Source organism: Rhinolophus sinicus, linkage group LG05 (genome assembly GCF_036562045.2).
Source record: "Rhinolophus sinicus isolate RSC01 linkage group LG05, ASM3656204v1, whole genome shotgun sequence".
NCBI lineage: Eukaryota > Metazoa > Chordata > Mammalia > Chiroptera > Rhinolophidae > Rhinolophus > Rhinolophus sinicus.
In genome coordinates, this window is record NC_133755.1 from 18,747,919 (window position 1) to 18,760,396 (window position 12,478).

Below are 12,478 nucleotides of genomic sequence, written 5' to 3' on the forward strand. Positions count from 1 at the left end.
GATGGAGGGTGAGGGAGGAAGAGAGAGGCTATGTGTGTGTCTGTGTGTGTAACCCATGTATTGTCCTACTGTTGTATACTATCTGTGACTTGGTTTTTGTTTAACTGTCCTAGACATTGTTCTGTGCCAGGGAGGTTACAATCGACTGTATCAAATTCCTTGAAGGCAAGACCTGTGTCTGATTTCACTTTGTGTCTCCAGTGCCATAGTCCCTGCCACAGAGCAGGCATTCAGCCAATGAAGGGTGGCGAGGAAATGGCTGACAGCAGGCAAAATGGAGACAGAAGAGTTTGCGGGTCTGCCCAGCTTTACCTTTCTCACTGAGCTTCTCCCCGCACTTTGAGCCTTGTTTCTCTTGTTCTCCTCCTTCCTTCCCCTCCTCACCCCTCCGCCCCATCACGCTTGTTCTGAGGAAGACCTCTGTATCAGACGCCCTTTGGTTGGCCTGCTTCCCTCATGACTTCACCTGTCTGGCATCTTTACGATCCCTGACTGGTATTTTAGTGTGATTTTTATTTAACTTGCTACCTTTCCCTGGACATTTTGCCTTTCACCCTCCTTCTTACTGAGGGGTAAAGGACTCTATCCCCAGTGAGAGATATGTCACGGTCAGCCTGCCCTCCCAAGAGGGCTCCTGAGGCATGACCCAGTTTTATAGACTGGCTGTCATTTCAGCTGGGTGGTTAAGGATAGACAGACTCTTTAAAGAGAAGCAGCAGCAGGTTGGGAGTAGGCAGTTGTGGGTACCGCTGTCACCTGTCATCACCATACCTGAAGACACTGTCTTCTAGGAATTTAAATCTGTGAAAATAATACTACTGACAACAAGCTAATGTATACTGAGCATTTTCTATGCACAGGGTAGGGTTCCACACATCCCCAGGACCTTGCAAAGGACATGATTTTCAGGTGGGTTACTATGATCTCACCTCCAGCCCTGCAACCAGGGCACCTCTCCAACAGAGAGGGTCCTGTGTCATCTACCATTTTACCAAGAGGAAAATCAGAAATTTACTTTGTTTATTCAAAAACTAGTTAGTGAACAAATATTTATTGAGTACTTATGATATGTCAGGCATTATTCTAGGCCCAAGGAATATAGTCAAGAGAAAAACAGAAATTCCTGCCCTCATGGCAGTTACATTCTAGTCGGGGGAAGACAGACAATAAACAAAATAAATTTAGATTACGGACAGTCACAATGAAACCATCTCTTTTGTTTCTACATAGAATGTTAACAGGGTTTTATGATGTACTTAAATCTAAGCTTGCCTGCCCCTGTGTTCTGTTCTGAGGGAAACATTCACACCTTTTATTGCTCCGAGTTCCGACATGCTGCAGAGGAAGCCTGGTGTTCCCTGGCAGATTTGACCTTTCTCTGGATCCGTGTGTCCCTTTTATCAGTGGGTGGGGTGTTTGGTAGACAGCTCAGGTCTCACAGGCTCTGCCACTTTCCCTAGCTGCGTTATTGACACCTCTTTTCTTTTCCAGTTTCCAGACTCAGGGACAGCCAAAGTGGAGAAGCACCAATGGTAACTATCTTGGAATCACAGAGCAGTAGAGTTGAGAGGAGCCTCGGTGATGACGTGCTCACACCTCCGTGATTCAAGGATGGGGAAACTTGAGGGCCAGGGAGGCAAGGCCTCGCCCCAGGCTCTCTTAAGAGCAGGTGGCAGAGCGGGGAGAGAACCCCTAGTCTCTTGCCTTCCTGTCCAGCATTCCCTGTGCCGGTGAATCCCCCTGGTTCCCCTGGGTGAATAAGGGGAAAAGCAGGAAAGGTCGAATGCAGGATTCCTGCTTCTCACCACCAGGCTCCTTGCTCTGCTCAGGGGTCAGCACGCAGGGTGTACCAGGGTCAGTCTCATTCTACACAGGGGTCTGCAGCCCCTTCCAGCTTTGGGCCAGACTGGAGACATGGGGAGAAGGATCCAGATGGAGCTGTGCCCCCTGTTTGGGCAAATCCATTGTTTTCTGAGCTGTGTCTCTGACTCCAGCAAAGATAACCCCAGAACCGGAGGCAGGCTGAGCTGAAGCTTGTCATGAAACAGGCCACAGCAGCCCAGGGGAAGGGTTGTTGGCAGGCGACAAATGCAGTCTGACGCTTACATGTTTGCTTCTACTTGCAGGAATGGAAAAAGGCCACAGCAGGCGTGCATGGGAATGGTGACAGGTGAGTTCTGTGTATTCGTGGCCAGATTCCAGATTGTCCCCATCCCTCCCAACATGACAGCATTTCAGTTAATGAAGAGAATGGACTCTATTGGCCACTTCATCATGGAGCAGGAGGAGAAAAGAGGAGGCATTCTGGGAGGACAGATCGGAAGCCTGGGCATGAAAACTCACACACCCTGAAAGGAGAGGGTGTGAGAAACGTGTTTGAGGGTCTCTGAGCAAAGAGAAGCTAGGAGGCATTGGGTTAGTTTAGAGGACGTGGGAGGGGGGTCGGGGGTGGCTGGGCCAGAGTCCTGAGGCGCCTTCTCCCACGGGACCCCAGGACCAGACTTGTAGCACTTCATCCAGGAAAACTGCCCTCTATTCATTGCCTACCCCCAACCAAGGAGAAGAACCCCAGCCTAATTTTCAGCCTATTTCATTTTGTAATAACTCCTTCGTTTTTAAAATAAATATTGCAGTTGGTTTCAGAAAAATGAAATGGAGAAAATGAAAATCAACTATATCTCATTATCTAGAGATAATCCTTGTTAACATTTTGGCCTTTTTACGTATGAATGTGCTTATGAATATGCTCTCTGTAACCTGTCTTATTTTGTTTTTGTTTTCATTTAACATCAGATGTCCCTTGTGACTCCATTCAGTCATCCTGAAACCCTGAGTCCCTTAATGCCAGTTGAATTAGCCTAGTGGGATACTAGACTTGCCTCTGCTTGGTGCTCACAGGTCAGGAAGCCACTGTTCACAGTTAGAGAGAGAAGGCTCAGACCACAATGCACATGCTCGGCTGAGCTGACACTTCTGCCAGAGTAATGACCGAGGTGGCTAGTGCCCTGTCAATTCAGCCAGTGAGTTTCACCAAGGATCTGGGAATTATTTGGCTCCCCACAAAGGACAGGGATGAAGACGACACCGGCCCCACCTTCAGCCTTCCCCGTCTTGCAGAGGAGGTTGAGGCCTGGTGTCCAGCCCGCCGGGATCTGATGGACAGGTGGTGGCCAAATTGTTAAGAGGGTCCCTTGCAAGGGGTCAAAGAGTTCTGAAAGAGGAGGCCCCTGCTGACTTAGTGACTGTCACAGCTCTGCCTAGGTTTGGCCCTGTTTACTTTTAAATGGTAGGAAGAAAGAAATAAAGTGCTGTATTTGTGGTGTCTGGGAAGATGGGATGTAGTTTAGACCCTGAAACCACAAACACAGCTGCTTCGCTTGGCTTTTCAATTTGTCTCCTTTTTGTGTCCCTCACCCACCTGGTAACGATTCCTGACTGCCCCTGCATAAGCAGAGAGTGAGCAGGAGTCCCACCTGGCCAGAGGTGCAGCAGACGACTGGGCAGTGAGGGCTGATCTGGCACTTGAATGTCCTCAGAGACAGGACTCACCGTAGCTGCAGGGAACCCAGCCTACCTACTGGGGGTGAAGGGAGGGAGGAGTGGAGTGTGGGTCTTGGAAGCTCAGCTGAGTGGCCCAGCCAGCAGAGAAGCACCTGGTCTTCCAAGGAGAAAGTGCTCCGGGAATATGCAGGCCCAGCAGTGTCCGAGGGGGCCAGCCTGAGCTCAGCCTACCTGTCCTTCGATGCCAGAATCCTAGAGCTCTTCAAATCTAGCCATGCCCTCGCCTACCACAGCAGTGTACAGAGGGGGAAACTGAGTCTGCGCAGGGGGCTGGGGGGTGGGGTGGGGACGTTCTCAAGGTTACGTGATCACTACATGGCAGAGTCCCTGTGAATGCACGTGGTCCTACCCCACAGCCTGGGCCCTTAGTTCTGACTCCTCTGACCACTCAGAGAGAGGCAGAATACAGAGCAGATGTAAAACAAAATGACAGGCAGATTTATGTGAAAAGATCCAAGGTCCTGTTTGACCATGCAGAAGCAAGACAATAATACCTTTAATTAGAAAGCAATTCTTTCAAAGACCTAGCACCAGATCTTCATGTTTAGTCATTCACCTTCACAGACTAGACTCTCCTGAGGTGAGGGAGGGAAAGTCTTCTCCCACACACTCACACACACTCACACATACTCACACACAGTCATGCACAGGTATGCACACACATTGTCCGTCTTCCACTGGCCTCAGAGCTTTCCATTTTCTCATCACATGTGGGAATGGGTTCCCTCTGCAAACTGGTCAGAGCTTAGAAAAGGACGCTCATGAGTTTGGGACAAGATCGAGTCCCACACAACTTGGGTGGCTGCCCATGCTGGCAAAGCTGAGTGAGTGACCAGTCTCCTGACTTCCAGCCCAGCTCTCCCTGCCCCCCCACCCCTTCCCTGTCTGCTGTCTGCACAGTGTCAGCTCCCTTCAAAGGGAGCTCCTTTAAAGCTGCCGTCTGGATTCTGCTCCCACGAAGCCCCAGGCACTTCTGGATGGGGGCAGAAAGCAAGGGGGACTGGGAAGGGGGTGGAGGCTTCTCCTTCCCCTGACACTTTCCCCACTCTGTCCTCTCCTCTCTCAGGAGCAAGACGCAACTGCTCTTGACAGCGCTATTTTTAGCGGTCCTCAGGCTGTCAGCTCTGGGACATGTTCTCTGTGTGTTCCCTGGAGCTTTCCCACCCTGCTGTCACTCTCAGGAGGAGGGAGAGGGACTGGGAAGGCAGGCTGCCTGGGTCTCGGTCCCAGCGTGCTTTCCCTGGTGGGTGTGCAACAGTGACAAGCGTCTGAGGGCTCTGGTTCAAATCCCAGCACTTCAGTTAGCCTAGACACCTTGGGTAGGTTCCCTAGCTCTTCTCAACCTCAGTTTCCCTTTCATATATGTAAGATGCTTAGCGCTGGACCTGACCTAGCACCTGACAGCTGTTACTTTTTAGTCTGCTTACTTCCAGGACCTGCTGTAAGGCTGACCTCACAGCCTGAGGCGCGGTGTGGAGGTCCTGCTTTGGAATAGGGGCAGCAATCTTGGCACCTCACCCCAGTCTCTACAGGTGACCTCCAGCTGTCAGAGCCCCGGCCTCAAACCTGCTCTCTCTTTAGTCCTTTCAGAAGTCATCAGACACTTCAACCCCTCTGTTCTGAGGCCCGTGTGTACCCCTGGGAAGAGTGTAGTATCCCACAGCAGTACTGAGTAAGTCCCTTTTCGGGTTCTCTCCAGGGTTGTGTATTCCTGTCAGTCTTGGGCATCTGGGCAAGAGGAATTGGGCAAGGGGTGAGGGGGGTGGCATAGTCAAAGTGATTTAAAAATAGAGGTCTGCATTAAGTCAAAACCAAAATGCATCTCCTGAGCTGATTTCCGTCTGCCTGACGGGCCTCATTTTAAAATCAGGTCAACATCTGCCCTCTAGGAGGCAGGGATGGTGCAGTGTAGCCTTGGGCTCCGAAGCTGGCATCTGGGCTGGGGCAAGGGGCGAGCTTCCAGCCCTGGGCAAAGTTATATTTTATCCAATGAACTGTTTTTCTCTCTGTTCTCCTCCCTCTGTGCAGAGACTTGTGGATTCAGACAAAAGAACTGGTGAGAAGCATGAAGGAGAACCAGGTAAGAATCCGTCTGACTCTGGTTGGGGCTGCCCATGTCTGCTGCGAGGCAATCCACCCAAACACACCAGCTGTGGCCCCGCAGCCATTGCTCCCTGAACTCGGTAACCAGGGCGGCCTGGGTGCTCCAAAAATGTCTCCTGTGGTGACTGGAGGCCATTAAAACACCGGGCCATTCTGTGCACAGTGGTGTTCTGGGTGGTCCCCCCAAAAGTCAGCAGATAGACTCAGTGACCTCTCCCGTAAGGAGGTGGTTGAGAGCTTGGGTTCCAGCGGGAGACTGGTTTGAGTGGAAACCCTGAATTCTCCACCTGTTAGCTGTGCAATATTAGGTAAGGCTCTGAACCTCTCTAAGCCTTGGTTTTCCCATTTATGAACTGGGCATAATAAAAGAGGCTGCAGCACAGGACTTAGGGAGGATTCCATGAGGTGTTGGGGATCCCTGGCACAGAGACAATGCTCAATGAAGGCCTGCAGTTGTCATTGTCATTGAGGTGGAGATTGGTGTTATTATTAACGACCATATTCATTTTAGTTCTGAGGTGGAGTCTTCTGTAACATACATGCCGGGGCCCTGGTACCCACTCTTCTAGCAGTTCACATACTTTTTACTTGGTAACTGATGAGTTCGTAATAAGGATTCTCCAATCTTTGTGCTCTCCTTATGGGCAAGTATCAAATCAGGGCAAGCCCTGCTGCCAAGCTGGCTCTAGCCAAGAGCTGAGCCTGGACCGCTGGAACCAAGGCCAGCCGCTGTCTTAACCAGGCATGCATTCATTAAAGAGCTTAGGCATTAAAACCAGATTATATAGGGACAGGGACAAATACAGGAACTATACACCAAAGAGTTGGTTTCCCCCTAACAAGAGAATTCGAGAATTTCTGGAGTAATCATAACATTCTGGAAAAGCTAGGAGATCTTGAATCCAACTCCGTAGTTTTACAGAGGAGGAAACTGAAATCCAGAAGTCGTGTGACCTGTCCAAGTTCACACAGCTGGTTAGAGCTAAAATCTAAAGTGTCTGGTTCACAGTCCAGTGCTTCTCAACGACATCACGCTACCTCTTAAAGAACAAAACACAAGTTTATTTTTGGTTCCACAAGTGACACATGTTTATTACAGAAAAATCAGAAAATATAGATAAACACAAAGAATATTATCCAGAGATAACTACTATTGATAACTCGGTGTACATCCCCTTCCACATCTTTTCCAAGCATATTTATTCCAAGCACATGTGTATATTTTATAAAACAAGGATGTTATTAGATGTAGATAGTTTTTATAGCCTGCTTTTCTCAATATGATATTTCCCATGACAATAATTACATTTTCCAACATAATTTTAATAGCTTCATAGCATTTCATTTTATGAGTGTTTCATGATTTACACAGCAATTCCCTATTTTAGACATTTATGTTGTTTCTAGTTTTTTACTGTTATGAACAAGGCTTAGTTGTTGTAGCTAAATTTTTCATGTATTCTTATTTCCTTAAAATACATTTTGGGAAATGGAATTGTTGGATCAAAGGGTATGCTCTTAAAAAATACTTTTTGATGTATTTTGCCAATTTCTCTTCTAGAGTGGTAATACCACTTTAGATTTCTACCATATACTTCTTTTGGAAAAAAATCCATAAATATGATTTTATGGGAGTCAGTGTATGAAATTGAAAGACAAGGACAGAAAGTTCTTTTGGTACAAGGTCTTACTTCTCTCTCTTTTTGATGCTGTTGCCCTTTTCTTCAGCAACTTGACTTTCAAAATGACTGGAAGCTCATCAATGTGTTCTTCAGTAATGAGAACCAGTGTCACCTGTGTCTCCCCACCCAACAGGTAAACTGCAAGTTGGGAGGCAGAGGGATTGAAAACAGGTACAGAGTGAATGAACTAAACCTGCCTGATCTACACCTGTCAGGGCTGGGCCTCATAGTACCTATTTCATAGTTAAGATAGGTGGGTGGATGGATGGGTGAGTGGGTTGTTGGGGAATGGATGGATGGATGGATGGATGGATGGATGGATGGATGGATGGATGGATAGGTAGATACATAGATAGATAGATAGATAGATAGATAGATAGATAGATAGATAGATAGATAGATAGATAGATAGATGTCAAGCAACATGTACAGGGACAGGCGTTTTTAACTTATGCATACTTCATATCAGGAAAATGAAAATTGAGCCACAGATAAGTCAACAATCATTCTGCAACTGAAGAAAATAGGCTTCCTAAATAAAAATCATTTTTCCTCTTTTAACTCTGATTTCATTTAAGTACTGAATTTAGGAAATAAGCAGGATGTGTACTCTTGTTATCACTTCTTGAACTCTACTACACCATGAACTCTAGTTGTAACGGAAGCCTACTGTTTATGTAGGTAGATTGTATTCTCCGGGCTCTTTAGCGTTCCTGGAAACAGGACAGGAAAGATGTGGCTTCATTTATTATTTATGTCGGTTACAATCTAGGACTTCATTCTTTATTGAAGATTGTCCGGGTTAGAATCAATTGAATGTGTAAGGGGTGGCTTAGATACCTAGGCTACGGTGATGTAAATGGCACACAGACTCTTCTTCAGGAGTCTGAAACTGGCCCGGCCACTTATGGCAGACCAAGTACCTGCCGACTGTCCTCTCAACCACCTTCCGGGCCTCTGCCAGGCTATGGCACAGGCATGGGTTGGAGTTTCTTGAGGTTCCTTTACCTTTCTCCCATAGCATATACTCTGGCCCTCCTCCAAATGCCCTGTGGTCCGCCTGACTCCTGGCCCACCACTAAACCCCCCTTCCTTTAGTGATGTTGGGTCCTGGGACAATGCTGGCAGAAGCCTACCTTCCACGACCAGCTCTCGTTGAACAATATTCCTGCAGATCGCCTGGGTTTGCAGCATATAGATCTTGAAGGTTCATTTTACTGCACCCTCTGTTTTCTCCCATGCCAAGGGAAATTTACATGCTCTGTTTATTCTCTGCCACCTTTCGGTCATTATGTACACCAACATTTCTTACACATTCATGCATTAAAGTGCTCAAACAAGCATTTAGGCATTGCTGTATGCCTCTATATATCCACTCATCCATCCATAAGTTGCCTATTTATGGATAAATTCATTCTTTCTTTATATGCAGGCAATGCAGGTGTGTTTATGATGAGTATGTTCATGATAGCTCTTGTTTGAGGTTTTTTTTTTGTTTGAATGCATTCATTGATATTTACACTTATTTGTGATTTCTTCCACACTTTTTTGCACTCCAGCATTTCTATGTGAATTCTTGCATTCTTTCATGTATTAATACTTTCAAGCACTCTTGATTACAGGATGCATTCCTGTGTGCATGTATCCATTTATTCATTGTCTACTTTTATTAGTTTTTAGTTACATATGCAATGCACAAATGTTTTCTCCTTTTAAGAAACTAAAACATAGTTAAAGGTAAAATACCCTTTGGCTGCCACCTTCAATCCTCTCCCTTTTTATTTCCAAGCCTTATACATATCTATGAATCCTAATATTATTTTCATGTGTGTGAGAATGAGAAAGATTTAACATGAACAGTACTATATCATATGCACTATTGAGCACTTTTTTTCAGTCACCAAGTATTTTTGAGATCTAGTCACATTAGCATGTATGGATTGAATTTATTTGCTAAATAGTGTTCTACTGCGTAAATTTACTACATTTTATTTCATCATTTCCCTATTGATGGTCATTTAGGTGTTTCCAGTTTTTCACTATTATAAATAACCTTGTTTATTTACTTCAACATGTGTGCTTTTCTAAATATGGTGATTTTCAGATTGTAGATTGAAGTACATTATGAGTCAAAAATCAGTTTCAAAGATTGCAACCAAAACTATAAATATAGAAATAGGATGAACTATAACATATCGGTATTCATTGCATATGGCAAGGTAAATGTTGGTTCATGATTATTTTTGCTTCATTTCTAGATAGATATGTATCCTGGGTTGTGATGTGAAACATATCTAACGCTGTGGGTCATGTTCAAAATAATTTGAAGAAAAGTGCCTAGAGTAGATTCTTAAACATAGAATTATTGCTCATTTGATGCATATACTTTAAGTTTTAATGGGTAGTGACTATCTAATTGCCCTCCAATGTAGCTGAACCCATTTATAGTCTAATATTCTGGGACCAGTTCCAATGTGCGGGGTGTTTTCCACACCAGCAAGCAATTGTCAGACACCAGCTGGGTGTCCTACAATTCAACTCAATTCTGACACTGTCTACCTGGCGATAGTTCAGATCCCACAGATTAAGGGCTCACTCCTACAAGACCTCCCTCCTACTACACAAACACACACACACACACACTCACACACTCACTCACTTCAAGACACCAATACAAATTTCAGATTGTCACCTAAGCTTCTGACCAACTGGTTATAGTTTGAAGCTTCCAATAACCCCCTCCTTGGGTTCGGTTAATTTTCTAGAGCAGCTCACAGAACTCAGAGAAACATTTTACTTACTAGATTATCAGTTTATTACACAAGGCTATAACTCAGGAACAGACAGATGGAAGAGATGCACAGGGCAAAGTATGGGGAATGGGTAAGGGGTGCAGAGCTGCCAGGCCTTCTCCAGGCACCACTTTCCCAGCACCTCCATGTGTTTACCAATTGGGAAACTCTGAATCCATCCTTTTTGGTTTTTATGAAGGCTTCATTACATAAACATGATGGATAAAATCGTTGGCCATTAGCAATGGATTCAACCTCCAGACCCTCTCACCTTCCCCAGAGGTCAGAGGGGTGGGACTGAAAGGTCCCACCCGCTAATCACATGGTTGGTTCTCCTGGCAACCAGTCCCCATTCTTAGGTGAGGTCTCAAATTCACATCATTAACATAAAAAGGACACCTCTCATCAGGAAATTTCTGTGGTTTTAGGAGCTGTGCCAGAAAAGGATGGAAACCAAATAAACATTTATTATAAATCACAATATCACATGTCTCACCAGTGTCTGAGAGCACCCATTCCCTATCACCTTTCTGACATTTGTTAGCAAACTTATTAATTTTTGTCAATATGTGAAATTCCTTCAAGATCTAGTCATGTTGCTATATACATATGGATTGAGTTTATTCACACTTAGCACCTCATACTTTTAACTGGTTGTAAACACGTAACAAAAGTTATCATGCCTTACTCCTAGTTTCTAAATGGCTGCACACCAGTGACTTGATCTCCATAAATTTAGCTCATTGGAGCAATGCTTATTAGCATCCACTCAAGTTCCCTCTTCATTGCATTTTGTCTTTCGTCTTGATTTTCCTTTTGCACAAAGACTACCAAGGCTTTGGAGCCTAGAATAAATCCCACCTCCACTTCTATTTCTCCCAAAGGAGTTTGTGTCTCCTAGGTCTGGCTCTCAGCCCTTTGGCCTGGGCCTGCCAGCTCCTCTCTTCTTGCCACCAGTCCCATGTCTGCTGCCCATCAGAGAAGCCCTTACACAGCATTTTTGCATTCCTAAAGCACATCCCAGGTACCGTCTCTCCCTCAGGCCTTGTTCTATGAGTCCCAAGGTGCCTCTGAGCACAAGGGCAAGGCTGAGAGGGGGGTTCCAGGCTTCTAGTTGACTTCACAGAGCAGCCCTCCCTTACCTGTGTCACAGGTAAAGTTTCCTGAAGTCGTTCATATGAGAAAAAGGTGTTTTCCTTTTACGAAGAAATGATACACTCCCGTTCTGACCTACTTAGGACCTGGAATTTTTCTTCCCTCAGAGGCCTTTGGGCTCCTTTTATAGGAAATAGACAAGAGCCCATGTCCACATTTATTCTTTAGGGGTTTCTTAAGACCAAAGTCCTAAGAGGAGAAGAACAGGAGCCATCTACTAGGCAGTGACAATGCTTCTTCAGGGCTGCTATGGTGGGTCCAGCTATTCAAAGGCAGGTGTTTCAGAGGTAACTGGTAACCTGGCTTATTGCAGTGGCGTGGGCATGCTTTCAGGGTCTGCACTCTATTTACTTCTCTCCAGTTAATGTCTAGTTTCGTTAATGAGTAAGATCGAAAATCAGTTAAGAGAAGAGGGGAAAAAAAATGAAGGAAGAAAACTCAAAGCCAATGACAGTGCAAGCAAATATATACATTTATTTGTTGTAAATGCCTTTAGAAGCAGGTATCAACATTTTTGAGGGTACACTGGCAGGATGATTCAAGAAACCTAAAAGTGTGTGATCTTTTGACTGAATACTCCTACCTCTTAGAATAAATCCCAAGGAAATAATTTATTAGAAAAAGCTAAATCTTGTCTCAGGCACATGGTTGATAACATTCTTCTGAATCTGGGGGCAAGTGATATAAATGGAAACATGCAAGTTCATTGGGAAAAATAAGCTTTTTCCTGACTTTGGGTTCAAGGGGGAGTTTATTATGTGTGACCTTAGAGATGAGGGACATTTTATAGGAGTGCAATGTTTTCCACTAAGAAACAGGGACAGTCAGTTGGTAGCCAAGTGACAATCATTCAGTACCTGGAGTGACTGGGTGGGCCCTGATTCATTCTGCAGTCCTGAACAAGCACCTTAACAAAGAGGTTTCTAAAGCAGGGTTCACAGTTGGGGGGAAACCATGCAGGGATCCCCAGTGTCCCTGGGGAAGAGGGATCCCCTGGATGTGGTACAGATGGGCAGCGAGGGCCTTTCGAGACAGAGTTCCCAAAGCTCTTCAGAAGGACAAGTGAGATGTTTAATGTCGTGCTCTGGGAGAGACTCACTTAGACTGAAGAAGATGAGGCAGGAGTCTTCATTGCTGGCTGTGGCCACAGAGTGAGCAGAACTAGCTTCCAGAGAACAACCTGGC

General features: G+C 45.5%; 1 protein-coding gene across 2 annotated transcripts in view; it reads left to right on the forward strand.

Moving 5' to 3' along the window:
* Positions 1 to 12,478, forward strand: part of PLB1 (phospholipase B1) — a 138,883-nt gene that overhangs the window by 40,821 nt on the left and 85,584 nt on the right. The window contains exons 6-10 of one of the 2 annotated variants that reach the window (XM_074331834.1): positions 1,492 to 1,532; positions 2,127 to 2,170; positions 5,143 to 5,233; positions 5,590 to 5,641; positions 7,393 to 7,479. In XM_074331834.1, the coding sequence (XP_074187935.1) occupies positions 1,492 to 1,532; positions 2,127 to 2,170; positions 5,143 to 5,233; positions 5,590 to 5,641; positions 7,393 to 7,479 (315 nt within the window). Of the gene's footprint in view, positions 1 to 1,491; positions 1,533 to 2,126; positions 2,171 to 4,661; positions 4,881 to 5,142; positions 5,234 to 5,589; positions 5,642 to 7,392; positions 7,480 to 12,478 lie in introns of those variants that run through there. The other variant, XM_019735316.2, reaches the window with a different exon arrangement.